The 17,937-nt window shown below is 48.7% G+C and overlaps 1 protein-coding gene across 1 annotated transcript; it reads right to left on the minus strand.

The window, feature by feature from the left end:
• Window positions 1–2,346: 2,346 nt before the first annotated feature.
• Window positions 2,347–11,078, minus strand: SERPINA4 (serpin family A member 4). Its single transcript, XM_044230978.1, has 5 exons — window positions 11,049–11,078; window positions 8,460–9,125; window positions 4,477–4,750; window positions 3,488–3,647; window positions 2,347–2,547 (listed from the first exon to the last, which is right to left on the minus strand). The coding sequence occupies exons 2-5, from the start codon at window positions 9,106–9,108 to the stop codon at window positions 2,347–2,349; spliced, it is 1,284 nt and encodes a 427-aa protein (XP_044086913.1). The 5' UTR covers window positions 9,109–9,125; window positions 11,049–11,078.
• Between the last annotated feature and the right edge of the window lie 6,859 nt (window positions 11,079–17,937).

A 17,937-nucleotide genomic window follows, 5' to 3' on the forward strand; every position in this document is an offset into this window, starting at 1 on the left:
GTTCAGCTCTTGTTCAGGGCACAACATTTTACATTCATTCATTCATTCACCAAATAGCAGCTGAGCCTCAGCCACACACCAGACCATACAATCCACCCAGGGGCCCGGTTCTGGGGTGAGTGAAGGGAACGCAGGTTGAACAGAGCCCTGCCTTCCAGGTGTTCTGTCTAATCAGGGCCGGGGAGCAGAGACTACTGTCCACCCACCACGCTGGATGGTAAGATGGCAGTCCGCCTTGGGGAGGGCGTGAGGCATTTGTAGGAAATCCTGGCAGATTCTCAGAGATGGGGAAGGGGGCTCTCTGGAGACTGGGAGCTTGCAGGGAGCAAAGGCCTGGAGGCTATACGGACAGCCTGGGGAAACAGCATGTTTCCGTGGCTGATGTCACCGGACGTGAGAGCGCAGGAGGAGGGGCTGAGGTAGGAGAGGCAGGTGGGGACCCGGTCGGGAGGGCATTGCCTGTGGGTATTGGACCGCGAGCTTTATCTTGTTGGCAATAGGGAGCCACTGAGGGCTTCCGAGCTGGAGAGGGACAGACTTCAGAATACGGAAGCATCCCTCTTGAGGCTGGACTGAGGTGACGGCTCCGCTTTCCTCCCCTTCATCACACCCAGGCTTCATGTTCCCATGCCCCTGGCCCACACCAGGACCAGACCCTTTCACCCGACGGGCTTGAATCCACCCACCCCTCTGCCTCCATAGGGACAGAGTGGGCAGTGTCAGCCTGGGCCAAACTTCAGCTCCTGCCTGGCTCTCAAAAACCAGAATTCAACTTCCCAGCAAGTGCAGGGAAAATAGACCAATATTTTCAGTAATGTAGCTGCTTTTCAGCCAACCAAACCAGGGAATAGAAAGGAGGGTCGGCACTCCTCTGAGCCTGGGAGGGCACAGGGTCCTGTAGCATTTCCAGTACCTTGTTGGTGTAGCTCGGGGCTGGTACAACGAGCTCAGCACTTTCCTCCTCTGGGACTTTCCTTTACCAGTGTTGTTTCCAGGCTGTCCTGTCCAGTTCAGGGTTGTGCTTTAGAAGTCAAGGGGGAGAACCTCAATATCTCCCCTTCCCATCCTCTCTAACTTCCTTCCACAACAGCGTTCCCACCATAAGCTCTTGCCCTAGATATTGGTTTCCTGGTTTCCCAGGATCTTATTCTTGTATCTGTAGCATAATGTGGGCTGGGGACCACCTCCCATAAAGCCCGGACCATTGTGACTCTGGATCAGTCGTCTCAATGCTAGAGATGATGCATAGCCTGTCTCTCCAGGTGCCAGGGGAAATCAGGGTTCATGACTGCAAGACTCTTGGCCTCTGACACACTGGCCGACAAGAACACCCCAGGGCCCGGCTGGGGAAATGCGTTTGCCACACATTCCCGAGATTCAGGACAAACACAGCCAGGGGCAGCCGGCCTGACTCCTCCTGTGGGAAGAATAGAGCTTTCTTCTCTAAGACTCTGTGTAAACCCTGGCTCAGAGAATTCACCCCACATAGTACAGACATCTGAGTGGGGGCATCTGGGTCAGTCCATATCAGCCAGGTGAGGAAGCAGACCCAAGAAGGGAAGAAATTGGCCCGAGGCCCAGAGCTGATCAACAGAAGAGTAGGATGGAAGCGCGGGCCCCCAGGCTCCCATCTCATGTTCTTCCTTCTTTCTGTTGTGCATCTTGGCCGTTGTGACCTTGTGTTGATCTGTTGTGACCTTGGCTGTTGATCGTGGGGGACTGGCCCCATCTCCAAAGCCAAAGGAAGGGACAGTGCCTGTGCCACCCCAGGGGAGAGGGGAGCTGCCTGCCTTGCTGAGCCTTCCTCACTAGGTTGCTATGGCGACTACTTTGGTGCTTTCCCAGTGAAAGCCTTCAGAGCCCCCGCTCTAGAAATAAGGCGTCCACTCTGCTGGGGACAGCCAACTGCCGACATTGCTCCCCCACCTTCCATATACACCTTGCCAAACCACTGGAACTTGGGACGTCTCAGCCCCATGTCCAGGGCAGGGCAGAGCAAACCCCAAAGGGATGGAGAACAGGGATGCATTTATTGAGCATCTACTATGTGCAAGGCACCAAAACAGTTTCCTCATAGCCATCATTGTATTTAATCCCTTCAACCACCTAGCAGAGTTTCTCCCACTATCCAGGGCGGTGCTCAGAGAGGTGAGATGATCTTCCCTGAGAGCTGGGTGCTAGTCCACACTTATCTCGTACCACCTGTGTCTCTCACCCTCACCAACAGCTTCTGTCCAGGATCTCAGGATCTTCTGTGTCCTCCGCTCCAAACACAGAGCTGCTCACACCGAGTCCCCCCTGGGCCACATCATCCTGCGTGTAACCGAAGAGCCAGCCCTGGGAGGGCTATGGTTTCGTGGGGTTGACAACCTTGCCCAGGAAGACGATGCTCTGGGTATTGGTGGAAAAGATCACCACGAGGAAGGGCCGGTTGAACCGAAGGACTCTGCGATTGTGCCGGGCAGACAGAAAGGTCACAAAGCTGCCAGTGGCCGCTGCTGCCTGGGTGCCAACCTCATCCACCTCCAGAATGGCTTTGTGAAAACTCTGGGAAGGAAATCACAAGGGTTACCTCTAAGAGAACATGAATCAGAACTTAGGGAAGCCTGGACGAACCAGAGATCACTGGAGATCAACACTGCAGGCCACTTCCTGGGGATCCCACAGCAAGAACGTCTACACTGGGGAGATCTGTGAGCTGGATGACTTCTTATTTATAGGAATAATTATTTCATTTTTAAAAAAAAGATTCTATTTATTTATTTGACAGAGAGAGAGCACCTGCAGGCAGAGGGAGAGGGAGAAGCAGACTCCCCGCTGAGCAGGGACCCTGATGCAGGGCTCAGTCCCAGGACCCTGGGATCATGACCTGAGCAGAAGGCAGACTCCTAACTGACTGAGCCACCCAGGTGCCCCTCAGAATAATTATTTCTATCATCAACTGAACACTTACTATGTGCCTAGGGCTCTTTTTAAATCTTCATAGCCATCCTAGAAGGTTGATATATTACGGCTGTTTTGCAGACCCAGACATTCACTCACCCTTCAATGCCATAAGAGGAAGACCTGGAATTCAACTCTGCAACCCAAGGCTCTACCCTGGTGTGCACTTCTTTCTTCTTAACTAAAGTTATAGGTCTCTTTCTCCTATCGAAGCGATCTCTGATACACACACCCCCGCCAACCTCATCGGTATCCTCCCTCTATTTTATCAATGTGTTTGTCTATGCATTGTGATCTGTGAAGCCCACTTTGCTGTGACAACTCCCTGAGGACAGCGGGGGGATGAACGTGGGATCCCCAGAGCCAAGTACCATGCCAGCATGGGAGTGGGCTGGTTCGAGGATGTCCACGTCTGCAGATGGCTGAATGAAACCCAGGATCTGAGATTTCACGTGGGACAGAGAGGATACCCACAGCCCAGCAGTCCCCAAGGGGCAGAAGTTCCCTACCAAGTGTCCAGGCATGGAGGGCCACGATGACTTACCTTGGACACCTGCAGTCTCTGCTCTTCAGTGATGCCAGAGAGGTCAACCTCCTTTGAGAACAGGTCCATGAAGCCCATCTTCGGCAAAATCTGATCTAACTGATAGGAGCCAGAAATGGAGAACTTGGGGAAATGTAGCTCAAGCTTCTTATAAAAATACCTGAAGGAGGCATGGAGTTACACAAGTGAGGGACCCCAGCGAACTATGCTCCTCTTGACTGCACCCACTCACTGAATCTGACTTTGCTCCAGTGTCCCCAAGGACTTAAGGCCAGGCCCTTCACTCTCGAGACTGCTCTCTGCAGAAACTCCCTTGGGGGATCATCTTCAGCAGAGGGGGCTTTCTGTGGGCAGGCCAGGTGCCTAGGGAGATAAAGTCTTCCTGTGTGGTAGCTTTCCCTTCACCTCTGTTGGGGTCCTGTGGTTTTCACTTACATGGGACCAGATGATTTCTTTGGCTAGAATTCCTCTGTCACATGAGCTGTGTGAATTCTCCATCCACATGTGGCCTTAGACTGAGGCCCTTATCTATGGGCCCTCATCTATAAATCTGCGAACTTTATCTGTAAATTTTTCCCATTTATAGCCCCAGGGTGATAGAAAACTACTTCCCTGGATGGGTGGATGGAATCTTTTGAAGTCCCTCTGTGCTAGGAACCTTGACGGGAGGTCCATCCACTCACTGCACAGTTGGGCAGACCCTCGGAGAGCCAGTGTCACCTCACCCAAGTCTTGTGTGTTGTAAGGGCTACATCTAGAACCAGGAATCTTAACTCCTAGCCTGGTTCTCTTTTCACTAATGGGGCAAAAATTGTATTTTCGATGTAATAAGAGAGTTCATCGGCGAGGGAAACCCATGGAAAGTCTTAAAGCAAATAAGAATTCTTTCATAATTTGACAACACCCCCATGTAGGGCACTGGCCTTCCTTAGAAGGGTCCATCTGAAGGGCAATGCTATAGACTCAGCACCACAGGTCACATTGATCACCTCTTCTGAAGCAAGTTGTTCCACCTTGTTAGCATCTCTGGAGTCAAGACCTCCTCCACATGAGCCATTTTCCCTTGGTCCGGAAGGATGAAAAAGGCCACCATGTTTCCTTGGTAATCCATCCGCAGCACCGAGCAGGGCAAGAATCGGTCATGAAGATACCAGTGATGCTGTGTGTCCTGCAGCATCATAGGTACCTTGACGACAGTATTCTCATCGACGTGGAAGTCTTGGGTAGTGGTCATCGAGGGAACAAATGGTTTCTCCCACAGAGCTGAAAGGAAGATGGAAAGAAGGCACAGGGCACCTGGGGACCAGCAGGCCAACCATCTAGCCAAGGGAGTGTCTCTCCCACAGCTGTGGAGATGCCCCCCCTTACTATTTCATCACGGTGTACCCCTTAGGTCCATCAAAACCTGACCTGCCTATGAAATGGATTCTCTCAGGGCTCATTGAGATACAAAAGGCTATCAGCAACGTTGTTTCATATCTTCACCATTTTTAAAAAAAAATTTTATTTACTTATTTGTTTTAGAGAGAGAGCGAGAGAGAGCTCAAGAACAGGGAGGGATGGGGGAGAAAGATGGGAAAAGAATCTCAAGCAGACTCTGCACTGAGCATGGAGCCAGACACAGTACTCGGCGCCATGACCCTGAGATCGTGACCTGAGCTGAAACCAAGAGTCAGACACTTAACCAACTGAGTCACCCAGGCACCTCAGGTCTTCACCATTTAATTTACATTGCCAACCTGAAGTTTATGTAGTAGTAGCTTATTATGACTTTGTAGTGTACTTTCTTGGTTAAAAACAAGGTTGAGCAATCTTTTGTATGTTTATTGACCAACAAAATGTCCCTCTCTCTCTCTCTCTCTTTTTTTTTTTTTTTTTTTTTGTTACATCAGTGCTAGTTCATGTTCCTCCCCTGTATTTGTGTAGGGTTGTTTCTTAGGGGTTTGCAGGAGTCCTTTCTGAACACTAGTTGTCTATCAGTTGTGTGAGTTGTAAATCCCTTGTCTCTCTCTCTGACTTGCCTTTTCACTCTAGTAATGGTGTGTTTTGGTGATTGAAATTCTTAACTTAAATGCAGTGAACATATTAATCTTTTTCTTTGTGGTTAGGACTTCTGTGTCTTGTTTAAGACAACTTTCCCTTCAAGATCATGAAGATACTCTTCTACATGATATTCTAGGAGATTTAGTCTTCCCTTTTGCAAAAAGGACTATACTCCACCTAGAATAAATACTTATTGTTGATTGAAAGGAGGGGTCCAAACCCATTTTGTTCCCCTTGTGGGTACCTAGCTGTCCCAGCACCAGTGTTCCATCATGGCAGTGGCGGGGGGGGATTGCCAGCTTTGACAAATACCATATGTCTCTGTATCTATCTGTATCTATCCATGGGACCACTTCTGGACTCTATTCTGGCCTCACTATTCTGTCCCATTAGTCTATTTGTACTTCACAGCCTAACTTAATATAGATTTATGATAAGTCTCACCCTCTGTTAGGTAAATTTTCCCATCTTAGCTATTCTTGGCCTTTTGCACCTCCATATACAGATTAGAATCAGCTTATTAACTGCCACCAAAAAAAAAATCTGTTAGGCTTTTGATTGGGATTGCATTAAATATTTAGATTAATTCATGAGAGAACTGACATCTTTACATATTAAGTCTTCCTTTTCATGAACTAGTATATCTGTACTTTTGAAAATTTAAGTCTAATATCTCTCAAGATAATCTTCTCTACAGAGATCCTATGCATCTTTTGTTTGTCTTCTTCTAGGTACTTTTCAGTTTTGAAGGTAAGCCACAGTTGTTCTCCCCTTTACCATGTGAGAGTAAGAGAGTGAGGCCTGGGGCTAAATTTACATCCCAAAGTGCTGGGTAAGATGTCTCTATCTCCTTCCTATTTCTGGGGAACCTCTCACTCTCAGGCCAACAACACTAACCCAACTGGAGCTAAGTCTCTTTCAGGAAGAGAGCACCCAAACCCTTCTTTATATTCAGAGGTTTGGGTAGGTTGATGGTGTATACTATACATTTAAATTACATTGATGGTGTGTACTCTACATTGAAATGGCTCTATAAAATATTGTGAAGCCATTAAAGTAAGATCTAAATAAAGTTTTCAATAGCATAAAGCTGTGCGTGCACACACACACACACGCACCCACAAATGCATGTAAAACCTGGTAAATCTGAATAAAGTCTGTAGATTGCACCAATGTCAATTTCCTGGTTTTGTTTTTGTATGACAGTTATGTGAGATGTTATCTAACCTGGATGAAAGGTACACAGGATCTCTCTGGACTATTTTTGCAACTTTTTAGAAGTTTATGGTCATTGCAGAATTAAAAAGGGTTTTGAAAAAATTTTCAGTGGTACATAAATAATTCCATGTGTAGAATGCAAGCAATGACTGATTTGACTGAATTGTTAGTCTGGGACTGTTTTCCAGAATCTGTTCCCTATAGATTCTGGGTTCAAGGTGGTTACAGTTGTGAGATTGGGAGGTAGATGTGAAAACAACCCTCACATGCTGAAGGTCTTTCCAGGAAGATTGGATGATGGACAGACCTAGTGGAGCTCTCTGTCCTCCAGGTTGTCCATGCTGTCCTCCAAGTTCATTGTCCAACATTAGCCCTGCAGAGCAATGTGTCCCTAAGCCACCACCAGGTGCCTATCATGGGCCTCTCCAAAGTTCCCCCTACATGGACCCACTGTGGTGGTGGGATGTGCCTGGCATATAGATCCTTAATAAGGTCCAAACTTTCACCTGCACCAAGGACTTTACTCTGTCCATCCAACGTTGTTTCCTCTAGGTCTTCATTTGCCTAGAGTTGAGTGAGGTCCAATTCCTATAACAATCCCCTTTCTCTTAATAATCATGGTGTCTTTGATCCTCTGATGGAACACTGATGATACACACTGTACAAATCTGTCCCCATGCTGTGATTTCAACTGGTTAATATATGTGTGTGAACAGAAGACGAGAATGAATTAGGTGAAAATGTTACCATTGGTTGCCTCAGGGTGGTAGGATTATGGGTAATTTCTATTTCTCTTTTATATCTTTATGTTGTTTTTAAATTTTTTTATTTTTAAAGATTTTATTTATTTGAGAGAGACAGAGATAGGGACAGAGATAGTGAGAAAGAGCACAAGTGGGGAGAAGAAGGAGAAGCAGGCTCCCCAGCGAGAAGGGAGCCCAATGCAGGACTCAATCCCAGGACCCTGAGATCATGACCTGAGCTGAAGGCAGACTCTTAACTGACTGTGCCACCCAGGCTCCCCCTTTATGTGTTTTCAAGGGTCTTTGAAATGAGCACTGTTATCATTAGATAAATTACAATTACTCTAATTATTTATTGAGAATATATAATTGTCAGAGATTGACAAACCTCTTTTGCAAAGGGCCAGAAGGCAAATATTTTAGGTTGTATGGCAACTGTTTATCTCTGTGGCTGTGTGAAAGCAACCAGAGACAATACATAAATGAGTGGGCATGGCTGTGTGCCAATAAAACTTTATTGACTAAAACAAATGGCCCATCAGATGTGGTTGGGGGCGGTAGTTTGCCTATCCCTTTAGATCCTCTTCTAAGGAGTACACAAAAATGTCACATAATTTGATCCTCAAAACAAAACTTTGAAGGAAGGACTCTTATTATCCTTACTTCAAGCAAACAACCCGCCCTGCTTACACCATCGGTAAGTGACAGAGCTTCGCTATGAACCCAGCAGTTCACCTTGTGCATTTCATACATTACTGTTACAAAGAAAATAAGAAAATATATCTAAAGGCTTGAGGAACCTCAATACTACACAATCTTAAATACCTGATGCTCTCACGTGAATCTGCTAAGGATTGTTTGACCCTATCTGACCCCATTAATCCACTTTCTCTTTTTTAAATACTTAATCCATCCACAAATCAGAAGAAGAGAGAAGCTAGAGGATCTACCAACAAACCGAGTCTTACCTTTGAAGTAAATGTAATTCACCAGCACCATTGTGATGTCCGTGCTCAGGTGGCTGACCAAATCCACAATCTTTCCTTGAGTTTCCTCTTTGACGTGGTCATTGATGAGCTGGGTCGTACCCACAGAATTGTGGAAGTCAGTGAGGAAGAGTTTGGATTCATAGAAGGCCATGCTGTCATTAAGAAATCCCGGAAGGATCGGCAGGTCCTGGCTCAGGAACAGGGCGTTGCCCATGTGCATCTCCAGCCCGTTGCCCGGGAGGTGAAGAGTGTGCAGGAGGTGCTGGAAGCCCCGGTGGATGTCCTGCTCAGACAGCTCCGTAAGGTTGAAGCCCAGACCCTCAAGGATCTGGGTCTGGCTGTGGGAGCGGGCCCCCAGGGACAGCATGGCATAGGAGGCAGAGATGCTCAGTGGGGAGAAGAAGATGTTGCTCCCAGGACTTTGGGAAGCCATCAGGTGGTAGAAATGGAGAGCAAAGGCTGTATTGCCTGGGGCAATCTTGAGGCTGGGGGAGCCCTCACCTGTGCTTGAAGCCTCCTGATGGGGGATGCCCGTATGATCCTGGCGATAGCGCTCAGGGTTCACTTGACCATGACAAAGGACCAACAGTCCGGCCAGAAGGAAGGGCAGGAGATCGGCAAGATGCATCTTCTGAGCTTTCCCAACTATAGGAGGAAAGAGAGTACCCAGGCAATTCCCCTACAGAATACTCAACCCTACTGAGAAGTCGGGCAAGAGCAGGGTGATAAGTGACACCATGAACTTGTGCAGATGACCCTGCAGAAGGCTAGCAAACACCTGGCACTTTCCCAGAGTGTGGCAAAGATCATATTCTGCAGCAGTGTTTTAGATGAACAAAGCCTGCTCCTCATGACCACCCCCTGCATTTCCCATCCTCCTCAGCTCTGCAAGGCACTTGCCTCTTTTCTCATCCCAGAGACTCCAAAAATGACTTCATCAGATTACCTAACTAGTAAGTGTCTGAGCTACAGCACAAAGTCTCCAGACTCAGCCTGGAGCTCTTGTTACCATTCATACTTATTCCTTCAGCCCAGGGACCCACTGCAGCAAAACACCAAAGGTTATTTTAACTTCTACTCCACCAACACCCGTTGTGTGCTTTACAGTTTACAACATCATTTTAATGCCATTTTGTTTGACCCTCTTATCTTGGTAAAGGTCAGTAGAATGGGCATTCCTACCATCGCTCCATGCAGATAAGATCTCTGATGTTCAAAAACTGATCTGCCCAAAGTCCCAGAAAAAGGACTGGTCTCTTCTCCTAGTAAATTTCACCTGCCCAAAATAGGGTGCTCAATTTTCCACACCAAATCTGCCCTGCTTCCCTGGTTTTCAGCCCCAAACCCAGTTGTCATCCCTAACCTGTGTCTGGCTCTCCACCTCCCCACCTCGTTCAATCTTTCTGTATGTCTGGCAGGGTCTTCCCATGACCCCTGAGCCTCTCCACTGCTATGACCCTCACTCAGACCTCCAGTGTCATTCACCCAGACCAGGGGTCAGAAAGCTTTTCCTGCAAAGGGCCAGAGACTAAACGTCTTTGGCTCTGCGGGCCATACAGTCATGTTACAGTTGTCCAGCTTGGCTGTGTTGGCTGAGAAGAGGTCACCCACAAGGCATGCTTGTGTGTGGCTGGGTTCTGGTGAAACTTTATTTATGGACAATAAAGTGTGAATTTCATATGATTTTCATGGGTCACAAAATATTGTCCTCCTTTTAATTTTTTCCTACCATTTACAAATTTTGGGACGCCTGGGTGGCTCAGTTGGTTAAGCAGCTGCCTTCGGCTCAGGTCATGATCTCAGCGTCCTGGGATCGAGTCCCGCATCGGGCTCCTTGCTCGGCGAGGAGCCTGCTTCTCCCTCTGCCTCTGCCTGCCTCTCTGTCTGCCTGTGCTCGCTCTCTCTCCCTCTCTCTCTGACAAATAAATAAATAAAATCTTTAAAAAGAAAAAAAACAAATTTTGTATTTATGTTTATATCTTATATTTATGTTATATCTTGCATTCTTAGCTCAGGGGCAAGACAAAAACAGGCAGTGGGCAAGATTTGACCCACAAGCCACTGTTTGCTGAGCCCTGACTTAGACCACTGTTGCTTCCTACCTGGTCTTTCTCTTCTGTTTCCCACCCAAGAGTTGGAGTGACCACTTCACGCACCAACTTCACACCCGTCCCCAAAGCATGACTTCCTACCAAGCTATAATACCTTCTCCCGCCCTAACCTTAACACGTGTATTTCTCTGGCTTTGCAGCAAGCTACCCAGAATTCCACTCTGCCAGGCACCCTCCGAAAGCACCTGGATCAGGAGCCAGAAGACCTGGGTCCTAAGTCAGGTGTGGCCTTGCATGAGGCTGTTTCTGGGCCTGGGTTCCAGTTCCCCCACTGGTGCGATGAGAAGGTTGTGCAGTCACGTGTAAGGGTCTTTCCAGCCAGGAGGTGTCACCTCTGGGTCATTCCTGGTCTTAGCACTGGAGTTCTTATGCTCCAGAAGCCCCAGTCCTGGGCAAACTGGGATGATTATCACCCTCCCTTTCAAGTCTCAACTGTGGCCCTCAGAGCGTTACTCACGGTCAGTCCTGGTATGGCCCCCGAGGCAGCTGTCTGAGTGCTACAGGAATCCGAGGAACGTGGCCTGGCTTTATGAAGCCCAGGAAGGTTGGCAGAACCTGTCAGCTCCACCAGCACTGCCTGCCACCTCCCCTATTAGGTAATTATTAATGAACAGACCTACGGGTGCAGCATGGAGTCTCAACACAGAGAAACTCCCCTGAAAGCTGGCTCAACCCTCTCAGGGATGACCCCCCCTTCCCTCCAGGGGGACTCCAACAGAGTTCGCCCCTTGCTGTTTATGTCATGCACTGAGGTTTACCTGGCACATCCTTCTCCCTGAGGCCCAGGGGGCTCATTAGTAGATGTAGTCTGCATGTTGCCCGTCATTGGCCATGTGAACTCAGGCACACCTATTCCCTTCTCTGGGTTTGTTGGGCCTCCTATCCCATCCACCACCACCTCTTATAAAATGAAGAGTTGGACCAGACTAGGGGCAGTGAACCCCAGTGCCTTCACAAACCTGGCAAGGCTGCTTCCAGGGTGACATAATGAGGAATGGTGGGCATGAGGAACTAGAGAGGGTTAGCTCTCTGCAACCATCAGGACCCATTAGGAGGGGCTGGATCCTGCCCTGGGCCTTCAGTTTGCAATCCTGGACTATGTGATTGCCCAGACACCTTCCAGCTTTAAAGGTACATGAGTCAGTGACAGAACCCTCTGAGATGCCACATTTTGGCCTTCGAGGACAATGCAACCCAGGAGCAGGGGTGGCATGGGGTAGGAGCAAAACCCTCCATGGGCCAGGAACCCAACTGCACACTTCCTTTTTAATTATGGATCTTGAAGCTGCTTTATGTACAGTGATTGGTGAGCCTGGCACCCTTGGACCATTCGGGGGCAGTTGAATATGGGGTGACATATAGCTGTTTCTTAAGCCTGATGGGGATGGAAGAGATGTGGCCCTTGATGTCCTGAATGAGATGCCCTTGGCATTCAGGATTCTGTTAGTTGGCTTTTCTGAATGTGTCTGCAGGAGCTTGGGGCTTTGACTTCATTGGAATGTGTACCACTGAGCACCAAGATGGGCTGGGAGCCCAGAGCTGGGCAGAGCAGTGGCAGGGGAAGTACAAGCACAGGCTTGGAGGCAGCTGGCCTGAGGTCTCCATCCTAGCCTGTAGTTGGGCTCCAAGACGTTCAGGGGCCACGTCCAAGTTCACACGACAGATATGCGTCAATACCAGTGCAAGAGAGGAACGTGCCATGCCAGGTAAGAGTGAAAACCCATTGCCCATTTGCGTCCTCCTCTGTCACCACACACATGCACACACACCCCAGGAGGACTGTCTTTATCCCGTTTTACAGATAAGAAAACAAAAGCCCAGAGAAATTGCCAGCTCAGATTCCAGGGTTAGAGCAAAGCCCGTGTTCTTTCTCTGCTTGGAGAAATCTGCCGTTCTTCTTGAATAACAGCTCTGGTTTTGTTCTCAGCAGAAACCCACTTGCTAGAATACATGTGGCACACAGTAGGGGCTCCAACAATAGTCACTGAGTAAACGAATGAAGGCAAGATGGTGATGGGTTCTTGAGCGTGAAAGTCAATTATTCCCTTTCCGGAATCTGCAACTTGGGTTTTCCTTCCTTAGCCTGGCTTCTGCAGTGAGTTTCAGCTTGATGAAGCAGATTCCGGGGGGACAGTTTGTGCTTGGGACAGCTGGAAGGACAGGTGCCCTGAACCCAGTGTGAGCTCATGGTGACTGCCCTTTGGCTCCTGGACTCTGCCCCTGCAATGCTCTGGACGGAGCTGGGCTCCGAAGTCAGACAGACACGGCTCTGCTGAGCTGGTGAACCCGGGGCAAGTACTCCACTCTCTGAAACTCACTTCCCTCTCCCTTCAAATCAGGAGCAATCACTAATTGGAAAGGCAGATGTGAGGGGACCGGGCATCCCCAAATGTGCTGGGTTCCCCCTCGTGCTCAGTGGCGTTTGTTTCCTTCTTTCCTCCTGGATTCTTGCAGAGGCGAAGCGTAGGGACTGCAGGCCCTCAGTCCTGGCCCCGCCACCAGCTGCGTTAGCTTCCTCCGCTTCTCCTCTGTAAGCCGAGGGCAAAAATTGTTCCAAATCTCAGGCTTGTCATGAGAAGTCAACAAATTCGTGTCTGCAAAGTGCTTAGAGTAAAGTGTCGGCAACAAGGGTGTCATGTAAGTGGGAGTTATTGTTGTCTTACTTTAACAGTTTGTACACTGTTCATTTATCCCTAAATGTGTAAATATAGCTAAATCTGTGTTTTTAACTTTTTTTGCATTGTGGTCCTGACATCTCAAGAAAGCCCTGGACTCTCTCTCTAAAACATGCACATACTCTCAAATTTTACAAGTTTGGGAGTTTCTTGAATTGCACAAAGCCTGTGGGTTCCCTGTGTGCTAGGAGCCCTTTTCTCCCACAGGAAGCATCCCACAAAATGCAAGTATAAAAATGACCTTGAGATCCTTAAAGGAGTCACTGCCTGAGAGCCTGGAAAATAGGGACCGATGGCTGGCAGCACTGGCGGCAGGCCGGGATCGGCCACTAGCTCAGAGCTCACTCTCGCCCAGCATCTGGCTCCTTATCCCCAGGCCTCTGCATGAGCATAATGAGTGTGAAAACTTTGCAAGGTATATCCCGGAATGCCAGGAGTTTCTCATTCATTGTCTGTGAGGTCCAAGAGGGCCACAGATCATGTTACAGTCAAATTTGCATCTCTCTATCTGAATAGGACTGGCCTATAGAAGATGCCTCATAAAAGTCAGGGAATGAATGAGTGAAGGAATGATTGAATGGACAGCAGAGACTCTGCTCAAAGCTTGGGTAGGGGTGCGCACCTGAAAACAGCAATGATCTCAGCAAGTACCTGTTTAAATAGAAGAAAAGCTCCCTGACCTGGAAGTCCAAGGTGGAAGTGGAGAAGCAGGGGGTAGACCATTTATCTCTGCCCCCAGAAATGCTAGTGGATTTCACTGCTCCATGTGGGGATGCTGCAGAGGCAGCGTCGAGGTCCCTGAGGGGTAGCTGCTTTCCCAGCATCTGAACAGTGGCCTGAGCTGTCCCACAGTCAAGAGTCTCACTCCCTTGGGACCCTTCCTCTGTCATTTTGCAGCTTGAGACCCAGTCCTTTGTGGATGTCCTGGTCTCCCAAACCATCACAGGTGTACAATGTAAGCTGTCCTTCCTCCTCACCATTCCCGACTCCTTTCTTATTTCCTGGACTCCAGTGGGAGCCAGGTTCTTACCCTCAAAAGAGGCTGTCATTATTTTTCAATGGACGGTCAATGTAATAATGGTTGCTAGGAAAAATTGGGAACTTACGAAGTCTAAAGAAGAAAAAAAAATCATTTCTAAAGCTGTCACAGTTAGATTTACCTTATTTACTTCTAGTCTTTTTAAAAAAATGGGTGTGTGCACATACAGAATATCAACAATGAGGCCCTTCCTCATTATCACTATTAGTGATACAGTCCAGAGGACTTCCTACCATGCAGAAATTTCTCAAAAAGGGGTCAAGAACTGGTCTCCTGATGCTTAAATCCTTTATTGGCTTGAATGAAGAGTTAGAAGTGGGGAGAAGGTGCAACCAGGAGAGGGATTACAGGGGAGACCCCCTGCCTCCACCCTGTCAATACCAGTGGGGTCACGGTCTCAAGGCTAGCTTGGTCCCATCCTGGTGAGGGCCCGCTTCTTGGTTTGCAGACAGCAGCTTCTTGCCGTGCCCGCACATGATGAAAGACAAGGGAGCTCTCCAGAGCCTTACTTTTAAGGGCACTAATCCCATTCACAGGGGCTCTACCGTCCTGACCTAATCACCTCCCACAGGCCTCATTTCCTGACATCATCATCTTTGGAGGCCAGGATTTCAACCTGTGAACTAGGGGAGGGCACAAACCTTTAGACCACAAAAAGGGCCTTCCGTGGGGGCAATCATAAACACAACGTGCACCCTTATGGTTAAGAGGGGCCCAGTGCGCTGGGGCCTGTTACTTGTCTGAAACATCCGCCAGGTGCCGCTGGGCTGGTCCAACTTCTGGGGACTCACAACGTCTACTTCCTGTTCCTCTCTGCCTCATCACTTCCTGCCTGGCTTTGAGCCAGGTGGATACGCATGCACCCATGTTATGTAGCACCAATAACAAACCACCCCAAATTTCGGGGCATAAAAGAACAGCAGGCATTCAAACCACCACATCTTATGTCCCTACTGGACTCTGGGCTCTTTGGAAACAGGGTTGGGATTTTATTCATTTTCCCCTCTGTGTCTGTCCTCTTCCCTCTAATGTTCGATGCTCAGCCCAGAACAAGCCCTGTGTGAGGGTCTTGTGTTGGGTGGGTTAACCATGTTATGCTCTCACGGGATCCTACAAGGTATGCTTTCTCCTACTAACTGAAAGAGCAAGTTAAGGCCAAGAGAGATTAAATATCTTGCTTGTGGTCACAATGCTGGTACACAGGAGAGCTGGGGTTGAGCCCAGGGATAACTGATTCCAAAGCCCAAGATGATAGCCTCCAGTTTTGACTCTTATTGATAGAAATGGGGTGATTAACCTTTGCATAGCGGTCAGCCAGTGCCCACAGTTTTCTTTAACTTGGCGATGCTGGGAACTGACAGACACTGGGGGAGACACCGTGTGTGACCCTGACCTTGCTGATTCCTGAAGTCACACTCAAGGTCACAGGATGGAGACATCTCCCTGGTAAGACCACACAAGAGGCTGGGAAACTGAAGGATTCACTTCTTTGTGCCTAAGACTGACATTCCTCGATATGTGGGCTGGGTTCCTCCATAAGTGGGTACTTGCTAAAAGCGAAGGACCACAGGCTTTCCCTCAAGTTTCTTGAATAAGGATCTTGGGGCCGGTGTAGAGTTGGTTCAGGAATTGCATTTTCATGAGTTCCCCCAAATGAGTCCTGAAAAAAAAAAATCACCCAATACTGGAAGCAAGGACTTTGCGGGGTGTAGTCCCTGCGGTTTGACATTTCACCACGAGAGGGCGCGCCACCACTGCTTAATCGCACAGGCGTCTCTACTGTCAGACATTCCTGTAATGCTTAACTAAGGGCTTTGGTTGAAAAAAAAAGGGGTTTGTGTTTAGGAAAGCACAGCTGTTCCTCTGCTATTCTGAAAAAGCATTAAAGCTAGCTCATTTAGCCAAACGCCTCCTCTTTCAGGGAGGGACGGCACGTGTCTAAAGCAAGTAAATGGTCTCAGTTCAGCTAGCAGAATTGGTCTCAGAAAACAAGGCACAGCCCTGCACACACTACCACAGACCTCGTTCCCCTCCGAGCTCAGACTTGACTGCAGGCTGAAGGAGAAATAGAAAGACCCACTGGTCCTTGCATTCCTTTATTGACTTGCTCAATCATTCTAGCTATTTACTGAGCTCCATCATCGTGAGCAACATTATTGTGGCATCCCTTGCAGACCCGGGGGAGGGTAGGCAAACACTCAGCTACAGCCACACGAGGATGCAGTTCTGAAGGGGAAAGTCAGGAGTTGGCATTGACCGTACAGGGATTTGCTGTCACCAGGGGAAGGAGGTGGAGATTAGGAGGGGTTTCCTGAGGAATGGACAGGAGCTAAGCAGATGACTCCAAGGTAAAGCAAGGGGTTGCGGTGGAGTACAGGGTTCTAGAAAGGAGAGCGGCACTGCAGTGTCTTGCAGAAGAATGAGGCATGGAATGACGAGAGATGCAAAGTTGGCAGTGTCCCTGGGGCCACGACATGAAAGGCAGGCCAGTGGGAAAGGACAGGGACAGGTGGGAATCAGGGACACACAGGTGCTTAAGATAAAACCTTGACCCTAGGGGGCAGGAGATAAGGTCTGACCAGGAACGACAATAACACGAGAATAGCCCCAGGCAAGGTCATAAGCCATAGGGCAAGGGATTGGAAGGGTGACACCAGGGCAAGCTCATGGAGGAGATGACATCTAGGTTGAACCCACTTTGGTTTGATTTAAGGATGTTTGGCTCCTTTCTCTGATTTTGCAGAGCTGCTATCATCTTAGCTAGGAGGATTTTCTATCTGACCCTGAGCAAATTATTCTAGAAGGGAAAAATCATTTTGATTGGAGAGGGAAGGGAAGGGATGAGGACTTTCTGCTCTTTAAGGGACAGTTTGCCCTCCAAACTCTCTCTCCCCAGCATGGCTCCGGCCCACTCTAGGTTCTTCTGCAAGCAAGGCCAGTTCTGTAAACCCCAGAGCAAAGTTTAGGCTTTGAGACCCCTGCCCATGAACCCAGGCATCCCTTAGCCCAGAGCCCCCTGGATCTCAGCACTTTAGGGCTGATGAGCATTGTGGGATAATGGGAAGGACTGGGTTTTATAAATGACTGTGTGGGTGTGGAGGATTTACAGCAGGCCCTTGTGATAGATGATGTTTGGCTGCTGACGGTTTTTAAGTGTTGTCCCTCCATCTTGCCTTTTCTGCTCCTTTCTGGGCAAGTCGATGAAAAAACTCCCATTGGCAGTAGTTCATACCGTGCTTGGGAATCCTCAGCCAGCCCCACCCAACAAGAACCGTCAAAACCCCAAGTCAGCCTTCCATCCTTTCTCAAGCTGCTTTTGGGCCATCTTGGGAGCCTGCCCTAGTCTCCCCAGAAAGCCTCATTATGCAAGTAGTTAACCTGTTCGTGCCCTGAGTGGATATGTGGCGTCCCCACTCAACGTCCACACTAAATGTCAGGTGGGGATGGGTTAGAGGCTGAACTGTGTGGCACCCCCACCGCTTCCCCGCCGTCGCCTACTGAAGTCCTACCCACATCCCCCAGTGCTCAGAATGGAACTAGATTTCGAGACAGGATCTTAAAAGAGGTAATTAAGTTAATCCGAGGTCATTAGGATCGCTCTAATCCAGTGCGAGCGGTGTTCTTATAAGAAG

The sequence above is a fragment of the Neovison vison genome, chromosome 13 (genome assembly GCF_020171115.1).
Source record: "Neovison vison isolate M4711 chromosome 13, ASM_NN_V1, whole genome shotgun sequence".
Classification (NCBI taxonomy): Eukaryota; Metazoa; Chordata; class Mammalia; order Carnivora; family Mustelidae; genus Neogale; species Neogale vison.

Bases quoted from the DNA above. Each gene is read 5' to 3' on its own strand.
- SERPINA4 (XM_044230978.1), bottom strand. From the start codon at position 9,108: ATGCATCTTGCCGATCTCCTGCCCTTCCTTCTGGCCGGACTGTTGGTC. The intron at 4,751-8,459 runs GTAAGACTCGGT...TCTTCCTTTCAG, and splicing joins GAATTACATTTACTTCAAAG to CTCTGTGGGAGAAACCATTT. The intron at 3,648-4,476 runs GTGATCAATGTG...TGCCTCCTTCAG, and splicing joins AACAACTTGCTTCAGAAGAG to GTATTTTTATAAGAAGCTTG.